The following is a 27,877-nucleotide window of genomic DNA, read 5'->3' on the forward strand; positions in this document are numbered from 1 at the left end:
GTTTTGTCTTCATTTATTTAATGGAAGCGAAGGCTCTGCACAACAATACAAATGGCTGTCCACACTTTTCTGGCTAGTCTTTTCTGCCACCCAGAAGGTAGCGGGGAGGGCTCTGGGGTAATGCAGGCTTTAGAAACAATAGTGTTGTAACAGACATTTCCATGCCAGAGTTTCTTAAACACTTGAGTTCCAAGTTACAGTGACTGTTTCCATACATGAAAAGCTTGAGGGCTTGGCAAACTGAGAACTAGGGGCTAGACTGAATGACTCCAATTGGAACCCTAAAAGGGTATAATTAGATAATATGGAGATGAAGAGCTAATTCAAGACATTAGGGTCACAGGATACATGTCATGGAGTAGGATTAGATATATTTCCACTGCTTTTGCCAAAGTGGAATCATTTTTTAAATCTGATGAAACAGAAAATTTCTGTGGAGGGCAAGTTAGGCATTTGAGCTACTAAACATAATATGGTAATTTTGTATTGTAATTAAAAATAATATTAGTTTTGTGCCTAATCCTACAAAATTTTATTCATCCTGTTTGTCATGTCAGTGGGACTAATTGTACGAGACATCAGTGAGACTACTCCTCTAATTAAGGCTTACAGAATCTAGCCCTCAGTAAAAATCTCCTGAATGATGTGGTAAAATTGCTTGTAAGCAGTACTGTAATTTTCATGTATAAAATCTGTGTCCTTTATTCTTCTGTTTTTATATTATAAACAATATGAACAAACAATCTGAACATATGTTTCTGGTGCATAAGATTATGTTGATACATCATTTTCTAATAGATGATGCTGCTAGCAGAGGGACAAATTAAACGGTCTAGTTAGATCAGACTCCCACCTATCTGATTCTTACAGTACAACAGTAAATTGGATTAAGACCTTCAAAAAAAATAACCTAACCAGATTAAAGCTCTTTGATTGTCAATGTTTATAGGAGCTCTCACAATGACTGAAAATGGCACAAAGGTTATCAAACCTGACTATGCACATTACAAGAAAATATGTAACTGCACCTTAAAAACACTGCCATTATCCACTGATCAAATATCATAGTTGCAGAGCAACTGCCATAATGGGATAAACAAATGGTGCATCTATTCCAGTATCTTACTGCAGACAGCAGCCAACACTGGATGTCTCAGAGAAAAGTATATGTTATTTAGTATTTAAATGAGAGTCAGACCTAGAAATCCTAATCAGAATCACACTGTGCAGGGCACTGTATGAACATGTGAATACACACTTTCCCTGCGCCATAATGCACCCAAACATGCAATATTGGACTTATTTAAATTATTTATCTTCATAGCTATGCATAGAGCTTTAGACAGAAAAGATCAACAGGGCCCAGCCCCAAGGAATTTAAAGTTAAACAGCATAGGAAAAAAAGGTCTCCCACATACCAACTAAAGATTAATTTATGCCCTGAGATGTGAAGCTTGATTATCCTTGCAATTTTTTTCCTAGCGAGTGCCAGTGGAGAACAAACTGAAGTCTCCCATTAGTTTAAAAAATGTATTAAGGTGTCCTTTTTCAGAATACTACATTGATTATACTTTTGATATTTGGAGTAAACCTAATAAAAAGGGTTATTCTTGGGCACCTTTTAATATTTGGTGCTGTAGAGCAAGGCCAGCTCTAGGTTTTTTGCCACCCCAAGCAAAAAATTTTTTCGCTGCCCCACACTCCAGCGCTGGGCTCTCTCCCCCACCCCACCCTCACTCCCTGCCATCCCAACTCTGGGCTCTCTCCCCCACCCCACCCGCACCGCCCCAGCGCTGGGCTTCCCCCGACCAGCACTAACTCCGCCCACTCCCCCCCCCCCCCCGTCTCCAGCCGGTCCAGCGCTGGCAGGGTCGGGTAAGCAGCGGGGCTCCTAGGCCACGCCTCAGCCCAGGGTCCCTCCAGCCGGGGCTCCCGCCCAGGGCCGGCTCCAGGCACCAGCCCACCAAGCTTGTGCTTGGGGCGGCACCTGGAGGGGGGCGGTGCGGTGCTCCGGCTCCGGCGAGAGCGGAGCCCCGGGCGGGCTCGCCGCCCTCCCCCTGGCGCTCTGGCCACCGGGGACAGCGGCGCCCCGACCGGGACTCGCCGCCGGGTAGAGCGGAGCCCCGATCGTGACTCGCCGCCGGGTAGAGCGGAGCCCCGATCGGGACTCGCCGCCCTCCCCCCAGGGCTCCGGCCGCCCTCCCCTGCCGCACTGGGGGGGGGGGGGGGGGGGCGGGGCGGCCGGAGGCTTTTTTGCCTGGGGCGGCAAAAAAGCCAGGGTCGGCCCTGCTCCCGCCTCCAGGACCGGCTGGGACTGGAGAGGACAGAGCCAGGGTACCGCCCTGGCAGGGGGCTGAGGAGCCGGGGCAAGGCAGCCCCAGAGGGAACGGAGCCCTGCAGAGCAGGATGTGGGCCCCGCACAGCAGTGCCCCGGCTGCAGCGCTAGGGGGCGTCTGCCCTGTGGCACCTGCAGGCGGCTCCGTGTGCCCTGAGGCCGCCCCAGCCTGACTGTCCCGTACTCGGAGCCTGCCCAGCCGTAAGGTGCAGGCACTGCTCCCTGACATGAACCGCAGCGGCCCCAGGCAGGGCCGGCTCCAGCATTTCTGCCGCCCAAAGCCAAAAAAAAAAACCAAACAGCGGCGGCAGTTCGGCGGCAGGTCCTTCGCTCCTAGAGGGAGTGAGGGACCTGCCGCCCCCGAATTGCCGCACGTGCCGCCCCCTCCCTTGGCTGCCCCAAGCACCTGCTTGTTAAGCTGGTGCCTGGAGCCGGCCCTAGCCCCAGGGCACCCCCAGTGCGGGACGCGCTGCTGCTGCCAGGGCTGGCTCTAGGCTTTTGCTGCCCAAGCGCAAAAAAAAGGCTGGCTGGAATGCCATCCCTGAAAATGTGCTGCCCCAAGCACCTGCTTGGTTTGCTGGTGCCTGGAGCCAGCCCTGCTGTAGAGATATTTTACTGATGTACTTAACTTGTTAATAAAAAAAGAAAGTTAAAGGTTGGAGTCAGCAACCTGCAAAGCAAAATACGATGCTGAAGAACTTACTATAATTCAAAGGTGATGGTGATCAATTTTGACAGAAAAAAATGACTGGGATAACAATTTGCTGTTGAAGTGAAAAAAGAGAGAAAGTATTGAGCAATGTTTGCAATGCCTAAACAAGAGAGGGTTTTTTCAGATTCTTGTACAAGAATCTGAAAGGCCCTCCTCTATAATGAGGCTCTGAAGCCACCACATTCATGAACTCAGATATACCACAAGAGTTCTTTGAGGACTAGTGGAGATGCAAAGCAAAATAATCACTTACCACAATAAAGACTAAGTTAAAGGGTGAGCTGCCCAAAAAGACACAGAAGACAGTTTAAGATAATAGTACAATGACAGAGGAAGAGATAATTTAAGAGGAAATAGTTGCTAAGCAACATAATTTGAGGGAAAATAAGAACCACATTTATACTAAATGGGTATATATTACTAATAACAACTGAGGTCAAAGGCCTAGATTGAATAGCTTTTACAGGAAAATTGCTGGCAGTTATTGACTTTAAATACAAAGGATGGCCCCACTTTACATACACAGATGCCACTTGAGTCCTAATAGGAAAAAAGTCTGTTAGAAGGTTGGAGGCACTGGAACCATAATCATATCAGAATCAGGAGCATAGGAAAGTGAGTCATATGCAACAAGTAACTGGCCTATAAGGGAAACAAATTCTCTTTTTCCATCTAAACCCATTCACTGAAAACAAGGAGGGGGAAACAAAAACAAACAAAACAAACAAACAACTGACAGCTAAAGAAAGATTTAATGAGCAAAAATACACAAACTTCACTCGAGCTACATGTAGACAGCCAAAATGGTGCATAATGTACTTCTGGTATACTGTTTCAGCCAGACAAACAGTACATCTAAACCCATTAGAAAAGTAAAATAGTAAGACCAAAAATACCCATTCAACCAGGTTAGGACTTTTAATGTCTGATTGCCTATTTATCATTGGAAAATGTGAGATATGCAGCTTCATAAAAATAATGATTACCTACATCTTGTCTGTATTAAAACAGAACTTCAGAAATTTATTTCAAAAAGTTAACTATTATTTCAAGGTGTAACCTGAAAAAAAAAAAAAAAAAACTTTTTTTTTAATTATTTTCTTGAGCAGCACCTTGGAAAGGACTTTTAGGTTTCCTAGATAATCTTTATTACTTCTCACACCTCAAAGAAACAAAATAGACTGCTTAATTGTTCAGCTGAAGTTAACTGAGCTCATGCTCTTAACTTCTGATAACCAAACTGTTTGAATTGACTACCATGTTGTTTGAATTGCCATATCTGCTGGGTGAGTTTTATATGAAACTACTATTTAGTACCAGATCAAAAGACTGGAAAAAGTAAAAGTTTAATTATTCAGAAAGACAATAGAATAAAAACACTCAATAGAAGGGGAAAATATATGATATAATGTACCGGTACTAATCTTCTGAGCCAAAACACTGAATAAGAACCTGTAAAACATGCTTCAACTACTTCCCAAATGGTTGATTTCAGTAATGTTTTTAGACAAGCTAGCAAAAGTAATCCATGTAAACAAAGGAAGGCACATTCAAACTTTGAAAACCTTACCAAAGATGCAGCCAGGCATAATGGCCAAGGGTAAACCAGTGTGCAGCACAAGGACTTGATAAAGGCAAGACAAGGCTAAAGAGGAGGGGAGGAACAGGTCACATGTTTGGCAAATGTCTGTTGGAGGGTTTGGAAAGGACATGCTTCCTCTTAAATATCGGTTTTGTGAGAAGGCATTCCTAGTCTAAGGGCTCGTCTACACAAGGAAATTAGTGCAGAATAAGCTAGGGTTTGAATATAAAGCACAACAGCTATTCAGCACTAACTCCCAGCGTGGACAAACTTATTCCACACGAAGAGTGCGTTTGTGCGGTTTAGCTTAGCCCAAAGGCACTCTAGGGTATGTCTATGCTACCTGCCGGATCGGGGATCGATTGTGTCTAGTGTAGATGCAATAAATCAATCCCCAATCGCTCTGCCGTCGACTCCTGTACTCCACCGTGGTAAGAGGCAGAAGCGGAGTCGACAGGAGAGCGGCGGCAGTTGACCCCACACTGTGAGGACGCGAGGTAAGTCGACCTAAGATACATCGACTTCAGCTATGCTATTCTCGTAGCTGAAGTTGCCTATCTTAGGTCGATCCCCCCCAGTGCAGACCAGACCTTAGGGACTGTCTACACAGGGGAGCGGCTGAAGAAGTGTAGCAGAGCAAATCAATCCAATTTATCATTTAACTCATAGTACATAAACCAGACTAATAGTATGCATGTAGGACAGGTATGCCTCTTTCAATTTGCATCATTTTGTACACATGGCAGTGGCTTGGTGCATACTAAGCACATTGCAAGTTGCCATCAAGAAGGCTGAGAGCATAAGGATTACAGCAGGGGTGGCCAACCTTTGGCTCCGGAGCCACATGCGGCTCTTTAGAAGTTAATCTGTGGCTCCTTCTATAGGCACTGACTCCGGGGCTGGAGTTACAGGTGCCAACTTTCCAATGTACCGGGGGGCGCTCACTGCTCAATCCCTGGCTCTGCCACAGGCCCTGTCCCCACTCCACCCCTTCCCACCCCCTCCTCTGAGCCTCCTGCATGCCACGAAACAGCTGCTCAGGAGGGAGGCGGAGGAGCTTATCGGTGGGGCTGCCGGTGGGTAGGAGGTGCTGGGAGCGGGGTGGGGAGGAGGGAGCTGATGGGGCGCTGCTGACATATTACTGTGTCTCTTTGGCAATGTACATTGGTAAATTCTGGTGCCTTCTCAGGTTCAGGTTGGCCACACCTGGATTACAGGAACCCCCTGGGTCTTGTATTTACATTCTAGTTTACCAAAGGGTGTCATGGGAGGTCTCTAATAAAAGCTTATGTCACACTGGTGATCAGTATCACCGGGAAATGCATGTACAGATGGTATGTGAGAAGTTTATATATACACACACTGAAAATTATGTTCTTGAGGTCTATGTCTAGGGACAGGTCACAAGCAAAGGTGAAAAGCAGGTTTGCTTTCAGACAAGAAACATTTATCTGTTTATATATAAATTGAATATTCTCTGGTTCACAATGGGCAACCAGTAGCATTCTAAATCAAATGCTAATGAAGAGCTGGCAGGGACTTCAGAAGGAAACTAACAGGAAGAGGTAATCAGAAGGGTGGGGGCAACCCTATCTTAGGGTGTACATCAAAGGTTTGTTTGGGGAGGGGAGGGAAGAGGACAGGCTAGCCCTAAGAAGTAAATGGACAGTGAGTTTGTTTCATGGAAGGGGGATCCCAACCAAGCTTGGTTGAACATACTGGAAAAAAAACTTCGGGTGAGATAAGCTTCTTTAGACAGGAGGATAAATTGTGAGTTAAATTAAGTCTCTATAAACTTGTTTAATATGTAACTGTGTTTCCAATATTCTTACTCATTATCACTTGAATCTTTGTTCCTTGATAATAAACTTATTCTTGTTTTCATTATAAATCTAGCTAAGTGTTGTGTGTTCAAAAGAGCCGTGTTCCAAAATATAGTTAGTAAGCTGCAGTGTACTGTTCCTTTGGAAACAGTAGGCCTGTCTGTGAGTGTTCAGTGGATAAGGGTCTGGACGCCACATAGGTACACACCAACTCTCGAGTCCTTAGTATTCTATCATTAACCTGCACAGAGACAGCAAAGTCTACGGAAGCCTGGAAGGTAGTGCTTGTGTTACCAGAGAACGGTGGTTTCAGGGAGCTAAAACAAGCTCGCTCAGGCGAGAGGTGGTGAGGTGCCTTACAACCATGCGTACCGCTGCAAAGCATCACAGGGCAATGTCATGGGAAAGGTACCGTTACACCATCTTATAAATCTTGGTAATGCTCAGGAGATTATTGATTGCTAACCTCACATGTCAAATGCTAACTACATTAGGGCAACTAATGGGAGCCATGTGTCTATTATTTGTCACCCAGGCTCACAGGGTTCAGAATTCATAAACAGAAAGGAGTATTTTTCCATGGTACTCCAAGGCCTGATTGACCACTTTGGCTAGTTCATAAACATCAATGCAGTGTGCAGGGCCGGCCTTAAGGAAAATGGTGCCCTGGGCAAACTTGTATTTTGGCACACGCACACCAATCACCTCTGGCCCCACAGGTTCTCTGAGCTTTCCCCCCCCCACCAATCTCTATGCCCTGCTGCCTCACCCCAGTGCTTAATTTGTATTGAAAGGTTATTTTGGGCTCCCTTACATGCATTAAAATCTGTATACACATCAAACATGTCAATTCAACTGTTCAGTCATGCACAAGAGTCTCCAAATCCAATCCCTTTTTGTTCCCCACATCCAACCCTGCCCCCTCCATCTCCCACATCTAGCCCTGCACCCCGAGAGGAAGTTGCCTTTGCAGCCTGGCATGCATGGACCAGGCAACACTGCCCCAACAGCAGCAAAGGCTCTCCCTCTCAGCACTGTGCCACAGCTCCCCACTGTCCAGGCTGTTGGGGGTTCATTTCAGCACCCCGAGACCCTAGCTGATGCTGCTAGGGGAAGGGGCCAGCCTCTCCGCAGCCAGCTCCATGCACCTGAAGGTGGGACCACAAACAGCTTCCACACTCTCTCCTTATTCCTCCCTGCCAACTTGAGGCTTCCTGTCTACCCCCATACCAAGAGGAGCTGCTGTGGGTTCCAGCAGGAAGGCATAACAAGCAGAGTGGGATCCAACCACACTCCCTCCATACAGGAGCCCCTGCCTCCCTCAACCCCATGTCTTGTTCCTTGGCTCAGATCTTTCTAGGGCCCAGAGAGGAATTGATGGGATCGAGCAGGAGGACTTGACAGGTGGTGCAGGACCCAGGTGCTGGCTTAAGTCCCAGCTGTGTGAGGTAGTCACTGTTGTATGGTCAGGGAATGTTGGTGTGCACGCCAAATTGGACTGGCATTGTGACCTGGCACATGAGGTCACAATGCCACTGAAATTTGGCCCAGCTGCCCCTCCATCTATAGAGGGGTAGCTGGGCCATATTTCAGTGGCATTGTGACTCTGTGCACTAAGTGCTGGAGGGTGCCACTCCAGGCACACACATGCTCCACCACCACCACTCCAGCAGCACCATACCCCTGCCCTCTCAGTTGCATGGGCCTCTGTGCACCTACATAGGTGATTCCTCTGCTAATGCTTTTATGGCATCATGGTGTCCACACTAGAGGAGTTGCATCACTTTAATTATCTAAAGTAGTAAAACCTGTGTGTGTATACAATAAGGCCTAACGTTGCAACTTATATACAATTAAGTGTTTAATTTCAGTGGCATATATTACATTTAGAGCTGGTTGAAATTTTTCAAATTTCAAAACTTCCCATTTTAGGAGGAAAAAAATTGAAATCTTCACTTTTCCCCCCAAACCAACCCTAATTGTATTGTAGATTGGACTGCTCAAAAACTCCACTCCTCTACAGTACAGAAATTCAAGTTGTCGAAGCCCCTTAGCGAGAAGGGTACCTCTACACTGGAAACTTCAAAGCACTGCTGCGGGAACGCTCCCGTGGCAGCACTTTGAAATGCGAGTGTGGTTGCACAGGAGCTCTGGGAGAGAGCTCTCCTAACGTTCCTGGTAATCCACCTCCACAAGAGGATGAGCTCGGAGCCTGTCTACACTAGCGCTTTAAAGTGCTCAGACTTGCTGCGCTCAGGGGGGTGATTTTTCACCCCCTGAGCCAGCAAGTTAGAGTGCTATAAAATGTAAGTGTAGATAAGCTCTGAGCACTGGATAGATAGAATGCACAGCTGAATCTACAATAAACGGTGGTTTTGATCTGGGGTGTTGGTGCTACTGGAGCTTCCAGAGTGTTAAAGAAGGGGGGGGGGGTGAAGCAGCTGATTTGGAGCTGTACCTCCTCTTCCCCAGTGAGAGAGAGTGTAATGGGGATGTGGTGGAAGTTTGGCACTGACTCAGCCCCACAGCGGTGGGGAAGTATGTAGAATTATCTGAAAGCAGTGGGCCCAGGCACAGCGGAGATCTTAGTCTGGTTCACTTGATTCAACTGGCTGGAATCGTTAAGACAATATAAGGGGTATCAGCTCCGGTAATTCTACCCCACTGTAGTTCAAACTCGAGAAGACACCGGTGAGCAGTGAGGTGGAGAAGGCGGTGCAGGCCATGCAGCCCCAGGCAAAGAAACCATGTAGCACAGTGTGGGGGGCAGTGGCAGGAAAAGAGGTAGCACGCACAGGAGTGGTCCATGTTGCCAGCAGGTAGGTAGTGGAGAGCAGCCAGCACTGGGAGGCAGTGGGCCTCGGCAGGCACCGACTCAGATAGCGGGGGAGTGGGCACTGCCAGGACAGGAAAAGGGGTTGAGGGAGCAGTAGGGGCAGGCTCAGTGCTGCACAGAGAGGGACAAGCGACAGCATAGAGAGCGGCCCTGGGACGGAGTCGACGCGGGCGGGACGGGGGACAGCGAGGCGGTAACTGTCTCGGGGACCCCGCTCACCTCGAAGGCTTCTCTGATACCGCTCCAGGTCGGACTCCTCCCGGGCCTCCCGCATAGGGGCAGAGTCCGCGTCTCACACCGTGAGGCAACGCCCGCTCAGACTCCGGGCTCTAACCTCTGCTCCCCTTCTCTGTATCCCGGAGAAGCGTGGGAGCGAGGAGCAGACCCGAGCCTCCCGCTCCCGAGTCCTCCCCAACAACACTCGGGAGCTGTAGTTCCGTATCGTTCACTGTCCCGGTCCACCCAACAGCCCGGGGCTCTTAGCAGAACTACAATTCCCACAAGGCTATGCAGCACCAACCTTCCATCCTGACCTCAAGCAGTTTGGGAGCCTGTTGCTAACCAACTAAGAAACGATCTCCTATGCCCCCAGCTGAGCGAGTCATCCTCAGAGTTCCGCCCAGTAACGCGGCACGCACTCACGTTGTGTCCTTCCAAAGACTACATCTCCCAGCATGCAGCGTGCCATCCTCTGAGCCCTGGGAATTGTAGTCCCTGGGACTACAACCTCCCCGAGCGTAGAAGAGAGCTGCTGTATTCGGCTCTCTCCCTTTGTACGCGGTCAGATCGCGCTTGCGCACTGCGCAACTGTTCCGCTCCAGCACATGTTTCTTTCCCCGCAGTGTATGGGTGAAGCGCACGCGCAGTAATCTCGGGCAAGAGGGAATCCATGTTTTTCTCCTTCACGTTGTGCCCCTTGGCATATGCGTAATGTGCGCCCGCTTCCGAGGGGAGTTTGCGCCTCCATTGTCTGGATGTGGCGCAAGCGCATTGAGAGTTTGCTGGGGCGCCCTCAATCGCCAGAGCGCCTGCGCAGTAATTCTCGGAGTCAGGGCTCCGTTTGCCCCTCCCCCCGCACATTGTGTGTGTATGTGTGTTAGGGCGGCGCTTGCGCAGTGCCTGCGCCCCGCTCTGTGCCGTTAGCCGCTATGTGCAGGGAATAACGTTAGAACGGTTGCTAGCGTGAGACCAACAGAGACGGTGCCGGTGCGTCCCGCCCCCTGGCGACGAGGAGATGGCGGGTCAGTGAGCGGCGGCACTAGGGACACCCCTGCCCAGCGAGTCTCCTTCGCGGGGGGGTAAGTGATGATGCTCCTGCCCCAGTCCCCCCCTGGTCTGAGCTGGGGCGCCGGGGGGTTGCACCGTCCGTCCCTGCGCCTCCATGGCCGCCGCCCCCTCTGCCGTGCTGGGGGGTGTGCGGCTGGCGCTGCCCCAGCCTCCGAGCTGTCCGCCGGGGGACGGGCGGCTTGTTCCAAGCGACTCCTCCCGGATTGCTGGCTGCTCTGCACCGTTCCCACCCGGCGGCGGCCGCCGCCTTCCCTGCTGCTCCCCGCCCATCAGCCTGCGCTGGCCACGGGCGAGCCCGAGCCACCGGCCCACGCTGGATGCAGATGGAGCCGCTACATCGCTTTCTTCCTCTGCCTCTCCCTTCCCGACACAGACGTGCCCCGCGGTGGGGGGAGGGAGACTTCCCTAGTCAGCTGCCCCCGCGGACACAGCCATCCCTTCCCGTCCTCACTCACCTGGGACGGCGAGTCTCCTGCAGTGGGGGGTTATTGTTTATAGCCAGGGTCGTCTTATTTTTAAATCTCCTCCTCCGTTGACGGATTTTGTGGTTTCATTGAGTTTTTTTTATTTTTGAATCTTCCCCCGTTTCAAAACGCCCCCATAGTTGGAGTCCAGCAGCCCCGCCACCCCATAATTAGAAAAATGAAACTCTTCCTTTAATGTATGTGGAAAGGGAAATGAGAAAACCCATTATTTCCCCTCTTATTTGTCTATTTCCTTTCTCTCTATCTTGAGTATTTTGATAAGGTCTCCTTAATTGTTAACAAAATCCCTGTTTCCCTAATATTTGATATACATGGGTTCTTACAAATGTTTATCAGGAAAAGGTAAAATAATTTGCCTTTTGTGAAAGAAAATGTTGGAGTGGAAATGAATGGGTTACTAATATAACACAAAGCTGATGGCGCTTTTCAAATATAAAGCGTTCTGTGGAAGAGGAAGCTGACTCGACTGAGAAGCAGATGACAGTTGTATGGATGAGCTTTATTTTGTGATCTCATCCATGCACTGCTTGGAGCCGGATGCTAGTGGTTCTGCAGTGAGGGCTGGGGGAAGGAGGAGGGATTCTGGTACATTTAGTATTCAGTAAATCCAGTCTATTCATTGGCATCAGGCGGGGCTACTCTTGCATCTCTGAATCCAATCAGGGAAATGCCAAATGCATGAAGCACACACCACAGCCATTCAGTGTAGTAGTATGTGTATGGACATTAGGAAGCTGACTCTCAGTGAAAGGTAGTTGAGAGCATGAGATAGTTGTTAGCTTATTGGACACTGCCTTAAATATTTTTTGTAATGAGTTGACAACAGGCCACCTATTCTGTATGGATTTAAAGGGGAGCAGGAAAAGGTTGAGGAGTGTTTACGGTTTAGATGAATTGAACATATGACATGCCTGTTTTGGATCTATAGTCAAAAGATGATGTGATAGGGACTATACACAAATATGTAAACTCCTTGTGAGTTAACCAGGCTCTCCTCAGTTACAGTGAAATTAAAGGTATTCAACTACATTGATCATGTACCTTCATGGAGTCCCAGTCAAGTGAATGGGACTGTGCGCTGGCTCAGGATTTGCCCATATAAAACAGTATGCAGAATCAGAGCCAACAATTGTAGCAAATGAATATGAGCAAAAACAAAATTAAGAGTTCATGACTAAGTAAAACTATTTTCCCATGATTGAAGAAGAGCTCTGTGGAGATTGAAAGCACATCTCTTTCACAAGTTAGTCCAGTAAAAGATATTACCTTACCCACTTTGTCGCTCATGTTTTCACATGACTAATTTCCAAGTATTCATTGTGCATCGGTGTTGGAAAACATATCTTTTCCCAAAAGAGACGCTATTAACATAAAATTTGTTTGCTTTTAAAAAATGACTTACAAACAGGTGTTCTTGAGTTTTTCTACCAATATTTATGTTTATGCAGTTGCACTTCCCTGTTTTTAAAAATGCTTTTTTTTTCTTTGTTGCTCCATGAAAGGCTCAGAGAAACAGGGTAAACTGACTAACCAGTGGGAAAATAGTGATCCTGAATATGCACAAAATGTTGTCAAAAGTACAAAATAATCAAGCTGGAAAAAATAACTTAAAGATTAGAGAAAAATATATTTATCTAGAAGTTCCTTGGTAGTAGGTAAAATATTTTCAGACAGTGTTGCTAGCTAAACTGTAAGTCATCTCTGTAAAAAACTTTATTGCAATTTCCATCTTTGGCTCTGATTTTTGTATCAAATATGCTGCATTTACAAGTTGTTTTGTTTTAAAGCTGCCAGCATTGCGCACACAGGCTGGGATCTGAAAGCCAAGATGGGATTTCTTTCTTTCTTGTGCTTCATCATCAGTAATAGATTCTGCAGTTAGAATGTAGCTATCCATTCTGATGATATATAAACCAGAAAATAATCCACTTCACTCTCTTGGATCTAGAAAAGTCTACTTGCTCACTTGTGGTTGGGAAGTAGGACACTTCCCTTAGTAACTGGAACAAGGCCTAAACCATCAACATTTGCAGAATTTGATCTTTCATTTAAAATATTGTTTCTAGCCCTTATGGATGCAAATATAACTTATTTAAGGTTAACTAATTCTGTGCTGGATCCCTGATTCTCTAAACAGATTGTTCCAGTGCCACATTTGTTCGTTCTAGCTTTGGCAAGCAGAATGAAATTGAGGTGAATATGATTAGTTTCACCGTAGTTCAGAATTCCCTTAGAAGCCACAAAACTGACCAGATTTATATCTGTCTCTCTGTGTTACTATTGAGAAATCTACTAACAGCAAAGACAGGCATTGCAGCTGTTCATGAATTAGGAGAATGAAAAGTTGCAGAATCCCTTATCTCTATTTCTCAACAGCCATAGGGGTGTTAGAAGGACAGAATAGCAGAGAATCCCCCTTTGCAGAAACTGTTGCCTGAAGCAGTGGAAACCCTCATGCATTCCAGCAACCAGGAGACTGTTGAGGAATGGGGAGAAGAGAGAGAGCCTCATCTCTTCCTGAGGCTTCTGATTTGTTAATCAGAAGCTGGAAATAATAAAGGTGAAGCCCCCAAGAAATGTTAAGAGTACAGCAACTGCTAAGAATTCCAGCATCCTCCTTTTCCCTAGCAGCAAAGGTTTTGTAGCAATGTGCCAAACTTTGCCCCTTGATTTACTTGTAGAGCTTTTTTCTGTCTTTTGTACTAGCCTCTGGCTATTAAGTTTCTGGTACATTTTTAAACCACACCCTCATCCTGTAGCCGTATTAACCAGCATTTCTTTTTTTGCCTCATTCAATACATTTCATCAACAAATAAGGCAGGGGTTCTCAGACTTTTGTACTGTTGACCCCTTTCACATACCAAGCCTCTGAGTGTGACCCCCGCTTATACATTAAAAGAACTTGTTTATATATTTAACACCATTATAAATGCTGGGCAAAGCAGGGTTTGGGGTGGAGGCTGACAGCTTGTGCCCCCCATGTAATAACCTTGCAACCCCCTGAGGGGTCCTGTCCCCCAGTTTGAGAACCCCTGAAATAAGGCAAGGATCTTATAGACCGTTGCCTCCTACCAATGAATCACTGTAGCATAGTGAAGAGCTGAATGAGGCAGGTGTCTGGGGGTGGGAGGGAATAATATGTGATCACATAATTAAAGACTGTATTATATCTTGACTTTAGTAAGGCTTTTGATACTGTCTCATATGACCTTCTCATAAACAAACCAGTGAAATATAACCTAGATGAACCGAATATGCGATGGGTGCACAACTGGCTGGAAAACCGTACTTAGAGTAGTTATCAGTGGTTTACAATTCAGGTGCAAGGACATATCGAGTGGGGTCCTGAGTCCAGTCTAGGGATCTGTCCTGCGTCCAATTCTATTCAATATCTTCATAAATGATTTAGACAATGGCATAGAGAGTATACTTATAAAGTTTGAGGACAATAACAAGCTGTGAGGGGTTGCAAGCGCTTTGGAGGGCAGGATTAGAATTCAGAGTGGTCTTGACAAACTGGAGAAATGGTTTGAATTAAATAGGATGAAATTCAATAAGGACAAATGCAAAGTACTACTGATTATTCCTCCATAATCAGTTGCGCACACATAAAATGCGAAATGACTGCCTATGAAGGAATACTGCAGAAAAGGATTTGGGGATTATAGTGGATCACAAACTAAATATGAGTCATTCATGTAATATTGTTGCAAAAAAAAAAAAAGCAAATATCATTCTTAAATGTATTAGCAGGAGGGTTGTAAGCAAGACACAAGAAGTAATTCTTCCACTCTACTCAGCAGTGATAAGGCCTCAGTTGGAGTATTGTGTCCAATACTTCAGGAAAGATGTGGACAGACTGGAGAAAGTCCAGAGAAGAGTAAGAAGAATGATTAAAGGTCTAGAAAGATGTACGAGGAAAGATTGGAAGAAAAAAATGGGGTTGTTTAGTCCGTAGAAGAGAAGACTGAGAGGAGACATAATAGTCTTTGATACATAAATGGTAGTTATAAAGAGGAGATTGCTAAATTGTTCTTCTTAACCACTGAGGACAGGACAAGAAGTAATGGGCTTAAATTACAGCAAGGAAGATTCAGGTTAGACATTAGGAAAAATGTTCTTACTGTAGGGAGAGCACTGAAACAAATTATCTAAGGAGGTTGAGGAATCTCTGTCATTGCAGGTTTTTAAAAACAAGTTAGACAAATACCTGTCAGAAATTGTCTAGCTAATACTTGGTCCTGCCTCAGTGCAATGGCTGGGACTAGATGACCTATCTGGGTCCCTTCCACTCCTACATTTCCGTGATTCTATGAATTCACATGCACAATGAGGCAAATTGAGGTTGCCCAGACAACTTTAATTCTGATATTTTGTAACTTTTGAGTGCTTCACTTTGCATCCTTAATATTCTTTTATTGTAGTTTGTGTGTGTGTAAGTAATTGTTAACATACAGTAGACTTGTAGAGTTAAGATTTATTTTCCATTACAAACTCAAATTCACCCACCTACTCTTCAAAACTCCTCAAAAGACCATTTCCACTTTAAATCTGCGTCTATGGCCTGTGGCTAGAAAATACTTTTTTAATGCAAATTAGAGGTGATTTGGACAAATTGTTTTTGACCGATGAAACTTAAGAAAAACAGTTGTTAATCATGTTTTTTTTTTCCTTAATTCATGTAATTCTTTTTTGTCATGTCTTATGTCGAAAGCAACTTGTCCTAAAAACTTAATACGGTTTAGTCTCAATATACTGCAATGGCTTACAAACTGGATTAGTTTTGAGCTTGGAAAAGGCATCTTTGGCAAGATTAGTAAAGTCAAAGTATCCTGTCAGGCTTAGACTATCTTTTAAGAGGATGTCACATGACTAAGGAAGTTGCAATCGCAATATGTATACTATCTACATAGACAGTCAAATTAAGTGTGTTAGTCTAAGTATCTTAACCATTGACTAGCTGAGGGAGGAGCATTGTACAAGCATTTTGGGCTACATCTTTTAATTGGCCATAGTTACAAAGGGAGGAGTCACAAAAGCCTCACTTATTTTCATTTATAGTACATCTGATCATTCCACACCTGAAGCTATTGAGCTTTACCCAAAGATGGCATCTGATATCAAAACTAGGGGTCTGGACTGTTGGATCTGTCAAGACAGGCATTCGCTTTGTTTGAAGCTGGTTCTTGCCAATGGCAATGATGATGGGTTCCTTATGGAAATTTGTCCAAACGAGCTGCCTTGAGCTAAGACAATGGCTCAGCTGAAACACATTTTTAAACAGGGTACATGTGGCTTGTCTTTCACCTTAAGGAACAAATTCTGCAAGGTGACTTGTCACCTAATGTTCAGAGGGATGATGTTGGACAGAACTTGCAGTCAGGCCAGATTGCTCAGTCTTATGGTACCTGTTGTTATATACATGATTTCATGCTGGTGAGCATGTACATACAGCTGAATTTACATCTTCATAAAGCTGAGCCACTCCTGGGAGCAATAGCAATAGAATAGCACAAAGAAAGCCTGGAATTTTTTAGTGTCTGCACATTCGGTCCCCAGTGGAAAATAACACCTGGTATCAGAGTGAATGTGGCCTGAAAAGCAGTCCAATTGTAGTATTTTCTCCACATGTGAGATGTGTGTGTGGTCAAGGCTGTGGACCTCTAAAGCCCTTAGAATAAGTCCTTGATCCAAAAAGAAATGTATCTTTATAAAATAGATATTAAAAGAACAAAGAGTGAAAGGTGGGAGGGGGGTGTTGCTCTGGGGCACAACTAATATTATTTGGTTACCTTAACTGTGACTTTTCATATTTCAAATGTCTATTACCTTTAGAAACACAAGTCAAAAACAATTGTTTAAGTACTACAGTGTTCTTGTACCCTGAAAATACATATTAGTAAGTAGTTTTTTTGTCTGAAACAATATACTTTATGATAGAGATATTGATTACCAAATGTTGACAGAGCCTGTGATTGAACCAGTTTTGCCCTTTAGTCAGGTTTGGTTATTTTGAACTATTTTGGGTATTGGAAAAAATATTAAGTGAACACCTTCATCAGAAATGCTTCTACTGTTTTGTCAATGAATCATTATTATGATTGATGCATATCAATCATGTTTTAAAGAGTGACTTTAACACGGGGCTAAAAATTCAGAGATTTTTAAAGCCAAAAGAGGACCATTATTACTATTGAGTCTGACTACTTGCATAACACAGGCCATAAAATTTCACCCAGCAATTCCTGCTTCTAGACCTGTATTCAAGTATATCATGCTAAAAACAAATCTATTTACCTTCTACATGTCTACCTTTCTTCTTTTGGTAATGCTTAAAAATACTGATGGTGTTTAAATAGTCTTTCTCCTAAACATCTCATTTTCTGTTGCTGTACTGAGGTCACAAGGCTAAATTTGTAACCTTGATCACTTCTTCAACAGACATTTGTTATAAACACAGGATTATTACTTGTGCCCATGGTCAAGCAGTAGAAAATGAGTTGTGTAGTATGCTTATCTTCAATAATAGTAGGGGAAATAGAGAAAAAATGCTGGCTTTTTTGTTGTTGTTTTAAAAGATCTCTTCCATGTATGTTCCATTGGGGAAAGTCCTCCTTTGTCACCAGTTACTCTGTTTAGATTGTTCCATAGTAATTTCAGGGCATTCTTATTGTACAGAGGAAAGCTCTTACATACATAAAAAGCTTCCAGTTAAGATGAACATTTCTCATTCACCTGTCACTGTAATATCCATAAGTATATTGTGGGCATAGGAAAATAGAAATAAACACAACACCGTAATAGAGGGGAAGCTGTTGGGTTTAAGATTAAAATCTAAATTAGACTGTGATTTATTTAAATTAGCTCTTGTGACTGTAATTTTTTTGCCATTTGCCAAATTCTCATATGGTTAAAGACCTGTAGGCTAGTCAGACTGATTATATCAGATTTGCAATGTTTTTTTTTTGAATACACTAATGTAGCTAACATTTATAAAACTCTGTAAAGATGAAAATCACTGTGTAAGAATCTCAGAAAATTATCACAAATATGCAATCAGGGTTAATGAAACCATAAATGTAAATACTTATTTGTAAACGTTAATTAAATCTCTTATAGTTAGGTATTTAGGTTTTTATGTGAGTTGCAGAAAAATATTATCTTTCATCATGATAGCCAAATATTATTTTCTTTCTTAGAATATATATTTGTGGAGTTTGAAACAGAAGGATCCCTTATATCATCTAATCTGACCTCCAGATTTAAAGTCTCTAAGTGATGGAGGAATCCTCCTCATTTCGTAAGTGGTTCCGAAGGTTAATAACTTTAACTTTTAAAAACATGTACCTTATTTCCAATCTGAATTTGTATAGCTTCAGCTTCCAACAATTAGATCTTGTTATACCTTTTTCTGCTAGATTAAAGAGCTTTTATCAGAATCATGTAGGTACTTGTAGACTATGATCAAACCATCTCTTAACCTTCTCTTAGATAAGATAAATAGATAGGTTTTCCAGACCTCAAATTGTTGTAACTCATCTGAGCTCTTTCTAATTTTTCAGTTTCCTTCTTTTGGAAGGAAAAGAAGTAGTTCAGTAATGATCTTTATCAGTGCCATGTTCAGTGATACCACTTTCTTACTGCTCCTTAATATTTCCCTGTTTATACATCCAAGTATTGCATTAGCCTTCTTAGCCATAGCATCGCACTTGGAGCTTATAGTTAGTTGGTCATCCACCAAGACTCCTAAATACTAATGTATTAATCCTAATGTACTTTTGAATTAAGAAAATCTAATTAAAATTACACAAATTCTTAGCCGACTTGCCAGCTGACACCACAAATAGAAATAGTCAGCCAGAAAAGTATATAAATCGTTTCGTATGTTTCTAAACAAAAACTCTGTTTGGTTCTGGCTATTTGGTTTTTATGGTCTTAAAATTTTTATTGTTGAGTATCTTCCATGTTCAGGAGGAAAGTCCTGCAGGTTGCAAAAGGACATTAAGGTTTCCTCCACTGTTTATTTTCCCTGAGGTTCTTTTAAATCCATTCTCACCTTTGGATGACCTGGATGATTATTCTGACAAATAGAGTTGAAGAGTTGTATGGGTTTGAAGAATGTGCATCATTGTAGTTGTGTAGTACCTTAATTTACTAAAGGGGAAGTACATAAGTGGATACTTTTTTTCATTAGTCATTTTAAGCTTTTTCCAGTAACTTCCATGTCTGATGAAGAAACAAGATGACTGTTACTAAAGAAGCTGTGTTTAAAATCTAGCTTTTATTCTGCAGATATGGTATCTGAATATATTTGACAAAACATTAGAGCTCCCTACTGTAGTTGAAAGGTTATTACTCTCACCTTATCAGCGCTTCACTGTGGATGCTCTGAAAAGTGCTTCTGTAAAAAATGGCCTCTTCTTACTCTACAAATCTCTGCTCCCATGTGTATTCAGAGATATATCTGCTCATTTTTGTGACTAAAATAATATTCTACTACTTTTTATTCCTGTTAGCACTGCAGAGCACTGCAGCACTATGGAACTGTACAAGTGTAACTAGGGGAGAGCTGGATTATATTCCTGCTCATACATCTTCAGAATTCTGATATTCTAACCACTGGTTCAAACTCTCCCTCAGTTACACTTGTACAGTTCTATAGTTTTCACTGACGTTATTCAGGTATAAATGGGGGTAGAATTTGGTCTTTAGAATTATTATTTTGGGATGACGTATTAGCCAGAATCATAATTAATGAGGCGCGACTTTAATGAGAAGTCATTCTCTTCTGTGTTCAGTTTAACTTCTGTTTGTCTAAATGTTGCAGCTGTCAATGATAGACATAAAAAAGTGAAATGTTGTTTCAGTTGTTCATTTGAATATTTTCATAATTATACTGCAGTACTTTTTATCTGCAATAAAATAACCTTTGAAATATCACATTGTAATTATTTTACTAGACCATATTGCAGATAATTAGGTAATTCATTTATTATGGCTAAATTCTGCATTGAGTTGCACCTGTTGCAACCTCACTGAAATTTATTGGCTGTAAGTCAATCAGAATTTGTCCTGGAGCATTAAAACCTGTGTGTAACATTCTCCAGGTTACAGTCTGGACTGTTGGACAGCTGTGTCCTGTCAACTCTCCAATTGAGGTTCCTTTTACACTGCTTTGCAGTGAGAACAACTCCTCATATGTTTAGACATAGTCACTAGCATGCAAAATTGCTCCCAGCTGAATTATATGAGTACTTCTAGCCAGCCATTCCTGAATTCTACTGCAGAGTGACACCCGCAAATTCCCAGTCCCAGACTTGTCCCCAGAAATGTGCATCTTGTACTGCCCAGCTCTTTCCTTCTGTGCAGTACAAGCTCAAAGAAAGTCCATCATTTCATTAATAGAAAACAATAAGCACAAAGCCTGTTATCTCAAATAGGGTTTCCCAAACACTGCAATCCAAACACACACTGGTCCAGATAAAACAATAAAACAAGTTTATTAACTACAGAAAGATAGATTTTAAGTGATTACAAGTATTGAGGCATAAAAGTCAGAATTGGTTACAAAGAAATAAAGGGTAAAATACAAACTAGTACCTAACTTAACAAATAAGTGAACTTGAAAAAAAAAAAGATCACCACATGCTCACAGCAGTCTGGCTGAATCTCTCACCCAGCACCACTCGCCCAGTTCAGTGATGCTTCTTTTGTCTTTCCAAACGCTATTGATGCCGTGAATAGAGATGAGGAGAGAGACGTGATTTGTGGCCTCTGTTCCTCATTTTAATATCTTTCCCTCCTCTCTGAGAATCATTACCAGCTGGGGTTCAGGTGACAGCAAGTCAGTCTGCCAAGATGTAATTTTTTTGCTCATATCCTTCTTCCTGCCAAAGAATGGCCACTTAACCCTATAATAGTCCACTTGATTATGTTGACACCTGGCTGAGGTGCTGGCTAACCTTTTGACTCTGAGGAACTGGTTTGGGCTGCTTTTCTAAACAGCAATGTTTTAAAGTAGAATCATATAACTTTATGTACAATGTTGCTACACACATTTTACCAGGACAATAACGTTCAGTAGATTGAGTTTTCAAATGATACCTCACAAGGCATACTTCATATGGAATTTATCATAGTCTTGTAAAAGTGATGACATAAGGGTGCAGTCTGTCACACTGTGTATATAGGATTTTATTTAAAATATTATTGTTAAGACTAAAGTTTTTATTACATATGGAGTTGCAGTTTCTGTAGTAAGTACTAATCAACCAACTTCTTAATACAACTTGCAATCTATTTTAAATCTTTCAATCCAAACATTCTACAAGAAATCCTATACATAGTGTTTCCTGTTCAATCCTATTTTGAAAAATTAAGTTGCATACCAAGTTTGGATACTATGTGGTATTTCAAAATAAGATGGAAATTCTTCAAGTCTTAAAATGAAGATGGGAGAAGCATGACAGACACCGCTGTTTATAATTTATTTATATTATTATTTTAAATATAAATTGTTAATATAAAATCAGCATATCTTCTAGCATTTAGCTGTCTAAGGCTAGGGTTCCTAACTTTTAGGGGTGCCAGCTAAAGAAGGGTAGCTGTCTTTGGTCTTTTCTGTAGCATGGTTGCTGGGGGGGAGGGAGGGACGTGCACTTCTGTTTCTTTAGGTGGAGTTACACAACTCTGTTCCCTTTGGTCTTCATTGTACCAGGCAAGTTGCAGGGAGCAGTGGTGCGCAATACTGGTGCGGGGAGGGCAAGAACATGACTGGGACAGAACTGAGGCTTAGGAGATAACCAAGGTAATGTGGTATCCAAAGTAAGAATAAAAAATAGACCAGCATAAAGAAACTACATGTATAAGAAATAAGAGAAGGAAAAAGACAGCAGGTATTCAAAGTGTCCAGAAGACAGGTGAGATGCGGCTAATGCATATCATAGCTTGAAGTAAGTGGGAGCCGTAGTGGTGGTCAGGCAAGCACGGGGTAGAATCAGCCAAAAACTTTTTGGGAACCACAGAGCTAGAGTGGTAGTTGAAATAAGAGAAGATTATTAGTATTGCTGCCATGAAGTTGAACTTCATTTTCTGTCATTTCCATTCTACATGTTCAGTTTGCTTGGGGTGGAAATATTTGCAGTCTGAAAAGTCCCTTTTTTTTTTTCCTTTAAAAAAAATTCTTGTCACTTTAATGGACATCAAAATAACAAAGACTATTGGTATCAATTGCATTTATATTTTTGTGCTTATTTGAAAGAAAAGTGTTTTATATTAGGATAATTCATCTGGCTTTTCACAAGTGTTGAGCACCCTCAAATCTCTCTGATATCAGCAGAAGCTGCAGGTGCACAGCATCTTTGCAAATCAGACATTTCTTGCTTCCACCTATAACTCTCATTTGTTGTGCTCAGCTAAATTGTCAGACATGGAGGAAGGAGAGGGGGAAAAGATGGCAAGTGTAATGATGATAGGGCATAGAGCAGGAGACTGATGATAGCTAAGCTATCAAATACAATTTGTGGCACAGCAAATATATTTCCTAGTTATTTATCTAGTGTAGCTTTAACTATTTCATGCTATAAGCCTCTAATATGTTAAGTTCTCCAGCTTTTCACCCTCCCCTTTTCTGGAAGGGAGGTTGTCAATTTGACATCTAGTCAATTTCAAGCTATGAGGTAAAAGTAGTTTTAGGTATTATGCCTGTCTCTTGAGTGTGCATAGAATTTGTTTTTGTTTTTACAATCTGAGGCCTTGTCTACACTACGAGAGTAGTTCGATTTTACTTAAATCGAATTTTTGGAATCGATATTGCAAAGTCGAACGTGTGTGTCCACACTAAGGACAGTAATTCGACTTTGTGAGTCCACACTAACGGGGAAAGCGTCGACATTGGAAGTGGTGCACTGTGGTCAGCTATCCCACAGTTCCCGGAGTCCCCGCTGCCCATTGGAATTCTGGGTGGAGCCGCAAATGCCTTCTGGGTAAAAAAAAGGTGTCCAGGGTGCTTTTGGGTAACTGTCGTCATCCGTCCATCACTCCCGCCCTCCCTCCCTGAAAGCGCCGGCGGGAAATCAGTTCGCGCACTTTTCTAGTCAGTGACAGCGCGGACGCCACAGCACTGCGAGCATGGAGCCTGCTGCAACCATCACTGCAGTTGTGGCCGCTCTCAACGCCTCGCAACTTATCATACACCTTTCCCTGAGGCAGATGCAGAAAAGTCAGGCGAGGAGGCTACGTCAACGCGGTGATGGCCTGAAGTCTGAGAGTAGCACAGAACTCTCAGAAAGCAGGGGACCCAGCGCCGAGAACATCACGGTGGCAATGGGTCATGTTGATGCCGTCGAAAGGAGATTCTGGGCACGGGAAACAAGCACTGAGTGGTGGGACCGCATAGTGCTGCAGGTCTGGGATGAATCCCAGTGGCTGCGAAACTTTCGCATGCGGAAGGGAACTTTCCTGGAACTTTGTGAGTTGCTGTCCCCTGCCCTGAAGCGCAATGACACCCGGATGCGAGCAGCCCTGACTGTCCAGAAGCGAGTGGCCATAGCCCTGTGGAAGCTTGCAACGCCAGACAGCTACCGGTCAGTCGCGAACCAGTTTGGGGTGGGCAAATCTACCGTGGGGGTTGTTGTGATGCAAGTAGCCAAGGCAATCGTTGATGTACTGCTGCCAAAGGTAGTCACCCTGGGAAACGTGGAGGCGATCATAGATGGCTTCGCAGCGATGGGATTCCCAAACTGCGGTGGGGCCATAGATGGAACTCACATCCCTATCCTGGCACCGGAACACCAGGCCAGCCAGTACATTAACAGAAAGGGCTACTTTTCCATGGTGCTGCAAGCACTGGTGGACCACAGGGGACGTTTTACCAACATCTACGTGGGATGGCCGGGCAAGGTTCATGACGCTCGTGTTTTCAGGAACTCTGGTCTGTTTAGACGGCTGCAGCAAGGTATTTACTTCCCGGACCACAAAATAACTCTTGGGGATGTGGAGATGCCTATAGTCATCCTCGGGGACCCAGCCTACCCGCTAATGCCCTGGCTCATGAAGCCCTATACTGGCGCCCTGGACACTGAAAAAGAACTCTTCAACTACCGGCTGAGCAAGTGCAGAATGGTGGTGGAGTGTGCTTTTGGCCGTCTCAAGGGGAGATGGAGAAGCTTACTGACTCGCTGTGATCTCAGCGAAACCAATATCCCCATTGTTATTGCAGCTTGCTGTGTGCTCCACAATCTCTGTGAGAGCAAGGGGGAGACCTTTATGGCGGGGTGGGAGGTTGAGGAAAATAGCCTGGCTGCTGATTACTCACAGCCAGACAGCCGGGCGATTAGAAGAGACCAGCGGGAAGCGCTGTGCATCCGGGAGGCTTTGAAAGCAAAGTTCCTGAGTGAGCAGGGTAACCTGTGACTTTAAAGTTTGTGTATTGAGAAGCTAAACCTGCCCCCATTTCTTTGCCCAGTTAATGTTGACTATCCTATCCAGTTACATACCCCCTTCACCCCACTTCCAACACACGTTTCAAAATAAAAATAGTTCTACTTTGTTAAAGCACACCGTTTTCTTTAATACTGTATTCGCGGGAATTTTTTAAAACTGGGACGCAGACTGTGGTGCGGAGCGGGTGTACTGTAGTGGCGCGAATGCAGCTTCTAAACTCAAGGATTGACAGGCTCCGCTGCGGTGGGATGGTTGTTTCAACGGAGCCTGTCACCCCTCCTGATAGGGACTGTGTGTATGGGGGGGTCTATGTGACTTTGTGGCAGGGGGAGGACGGTTACAGATCCCCTGCTGTGTGGCTCTGTGATCCTGCCTAAGGACCGCCGCTTAAGATCTGTAACTGCCCTCCCCTGCCACAAAGTCACAGAGCAACCCACCCCCCACCACATAACATGAAAACAACCTCCCAGACTAACCAGGGTAACTAGTCACTGCATCACTGCACTATGTATGTGCCCTGCTGCTGTGCCTGCCCCCGACTATATACCCTGCCAAAGGTGACTGTCCTGTCGAATTACCAACCCCCTATCCCCCCCTCCTGCAAAAGAACATGATGGAAACAGTAGTTAACAGAAACGTATTTTTTATTATCAACCAAACATGGAACTGGGAAAGTGAAACTTGGACGGGGGCTTGTGTCAGGCGGGAAGGAAAGAACTTGTCAAATTTTGGGGAATGAGAGCCTTCTGCTGCTCGAGCTCTCTGCAGGGGTGGAGTGAGAGTTAGCAGGGACTCTGCCGCCTCTCCTTCTGTGCACTTTGGGTGATGGGAGTATGGGACTTGGTGGCGGGGGAGGGCGGTTAGAGATGGACTGCAGCGGGGCTCTGTCCTCCTGCCTCCGTTCCTGCAGAACATCCACAAGGCGCCGGAGCGTGTCCGTTTGCTCCCTCATTAGTCCAAGCAGGGTTTGAGTCGCCTGCTGGTCTTCCTGACGCCACCTCTCCTCCCGATCCATGTTGGCTTGGTGCATTCGGGTCAAGTTCTCCCGCCACTGGGTCTGCTGTGCTGCCTGGGCTCTGGAGCAGGCTATAAGCTCCGAGAACATGTCCTCCCGTGTCCTCTTCTTCTTATGCCTAATCCGCGCTAGCCTCTGGGAGTGTGATGACAGGCTAGGTTGTGAGACAGTCGCAGATGGGGCTGTGGGAATGGGAAAAAGGGAGTGAATTCCTCAGAAAGATAAATGTAGTTGTGAACAAAGAACATAGTCTTTCTCTGTTAACAAGACCATGCACAGCACCTCTCACATGCGCACTCAGCACAAGGTCGAATTCTCGGCCTTCGCATTCAGTGCCTGGGGTCTTCTACAGCACATTTGAGAAGCCTCTCAGGACAACGGAATTTCTGTTGCAGGCAGACATGGTAAGCCGTAGACTTGTGGCAGCTTAAAACTTTAATATTAGCAATGGCCTCATTTCACATTGAAATCAATGTCGGTCCCTGCTGCCAGCAATTCGGCAAGCAGGAAGTCTGCTCCTGTCCCACACCCTCGCGGCTGTCCCCGGGAACGATCCCTTTCGGCTGCCCCTCTCCCGCCTCCACCGCGTGGCTGCAAACCAGCGGTTACAGTTCTGTAAAGGAACGGCAAAGCAGTCCCAACACTAACATTCCCCTACCTCATTCAAAGCAGGTCATCATGAGCGACATCACCCTCATGAGGATCTCTGACAGCGAGAAAGAGAGAATGCTCCGGGAAAGCCTGCAAAGACCAGGGCCGTATGCCGCCATGCTGTGCAGAGCAATGATTCCAGAGTACTTGATAGTCTCGTGGCGTGGCAACGTGTCCTACTACGGAGGACCCAATAAGGCCGCTCTCCCCAAGAACCTAATGCAGCGGATTTCCAATTACCTCCAGGAGAGCTTCCTCGAGATGTCACAGGAGGATTTCTGCTCCATCCCCGGACATATAGACCGCATTTTACTGTAGCTGCTGTAGCAGTGACTAACCAGTAGAGCGGCTTGGGCAGGACAATCATGCAAAACCGGACATTGCTAGATTTTTTTTCAATAGTTGCACTGCCCATGACTGAACCGTTAAGCTAATCAAACTAATCATGAGAAACCCATTTTTTAAATTGTTAATATTCCTGTTCTGTTACAAATAAATGTTTAGATTTTTACAACACTTACTGGCTGATCCTTCCCCAGATTCTGTGTCCGGGGTAACGGCTGGGGAGGGTTGGTAGGGGATCTCTGTAAGGGTGATGAAGAGATCCTGGCTGTCGGGGAAATCAGCGTTGTGAGCGCTGTCGACTGCCTCGTCCTCCTCATCTCCTTCCTCATCTTCCCCGTCCGCTAACATGTCCGAGGATCCAGCCGTGGACACTATCCCATCCTCAGAGTCCACGGTCACTGGTGGGGTAGTGGTGGCGGCCGCACCGAGGATGGAATGCAGTGCCTCGTAGAAACGGGATGTCTGGGGATGGGATCCGGAGCGTCCGTTTGCCTCTTTGGTCTTCTGGTAGCCTTGTCTCAGCTCCTTGATTTTCACGCGGCACTGCGTTACATCCCGGCTGTATCCTCTCTCTGCCATGTCTTTAGAGATCTTCTCGTAGATCTTTGCATTCCGTCTTTTGGATCGCAGCTCGGAAAGCACGGACTCATCGCCCCACACAGCGATGAGATCCAAGACTTCCCGATCAGTCCATGCTGGGGCCCTCTTTCTATTCTGAGATTGCACGGCCATCACTGCTGGAGAGCTCTGCATCGTTGCCAGTGCTGCTGAGCTCGCCACGATGTCCAGACAGGAAATGAGATTCAAACTGGCCAGACAGGAAAAGGAATTCAAATTTTCCCGGGGCTTTTCCTGTGTGGCAGTTCAGAGCATCCGAGCTCGTACTGCTGTCCAGAGCGTCAACAGAGTGGTGCACTGTGGGATAGCTCCCGGAGCTATTAGCGTCGATTTCCATCCACACCTAGCGTAATTCGACATGGCCATGTCGAATTTAGCGCTACTCCCCTCGTCGGGGAGGAGTACAGAAGTCGAATTAAAGAGACCTCTATGTCGAACTAAATACCTTCGCGGTGTGGACGGGTGCAGGGTTAATTCGATGTAATGGCGCTAACTTCGACATAAACGCCTAGTGTAGACCAGGCCTGACTGTCCTATTTTTTAAAAAGTTTTTTTCCTCAATTGCTCTGAAAGACCTGTACAAAGAATGTAGAAATTGACTGGAACAGTGAAAATGACTATCCATAAGGTGCTGTAAAATGTAAAAAGTGAACTAGAAAAAAAAAAGTGTTTCTCTCTGGTTTAAAAAAATCTATTGCAATTATGATAAACTTATGTATCATATGTAGGGCTGCAGGTTTGTCAT

The 27,877-nt window shown here is 44.7% G+C and overlaps 2 protein-coding genes across 17 annotated transcripts in view; one reads left to right on the forward strand and one right to left on the reverse strand.

Moving 5' to 3' along the window:
* The window catches only part of SDCCAG8 (SHH signaling and ciliogenesis regulator SDCCAG8), a 154,724-nt gene extending 144,745 nt beyond the window's left edge, over positions 1 to 9,979 (reverse strand). Inside the window, exon 1 of one of the 8 annotated variants that reach the window (XM_054024248.1) lies at positions 9,931 to 9,979. In XM_054024248.1, coding sequence (XP_053880223.1) covers positions 9,931 to 9,976 — 46 coding nt within the window. In that variant the 5' untranslated portion in view covers positions 9,977 to 9,979. Of the gene's footprint in view, positions 1 to 9,507; positions 9,740 to 9,930 lie in introns of those variants that run through there. The other 7 variants (XM_054024253.1, XM_054024250.1, XM_054024252.1 and 4 more) reach the window with 7 other exon arrangements.
* A 407-nt stretch (positions 9,980 to 10,386) lies between these two features.
* Positions 10,387 to 27,877, forward strand: part of CEP170 (centrosomal protein 170) — a 188,508-nt gene continuing 171,017 nt past the window's right edge. For all 9 annotated transcript variants that reach the window (XM_054023210.1, XM_054023211.1, XM_054023215.1 and 6 more), the window contains exon 1: positions 10,387 to 10,586. The gene's annotated coding sequence lies outside the window, so the exon portion shown is untranslated. The remainder of the gene's footprint in view (positions 10,587 to 27,877) is intronic.

The sequence above is a fragment of the Malaclemys terrapin genome, chromosome 3, assembly GCF_027887155.1.
Source record: "Malaclemys terrapin pileata isolate rMalTer1 chromosome 3, rMalTer1.hap1, whole genome shotgun sequence".
In the NCBI taxonomy this organism is placed as follows: Eukaryota; Metazoa; Chordata; order Testudines; family Emydidae; genus Malaclemys; species Malaclemys terrapin.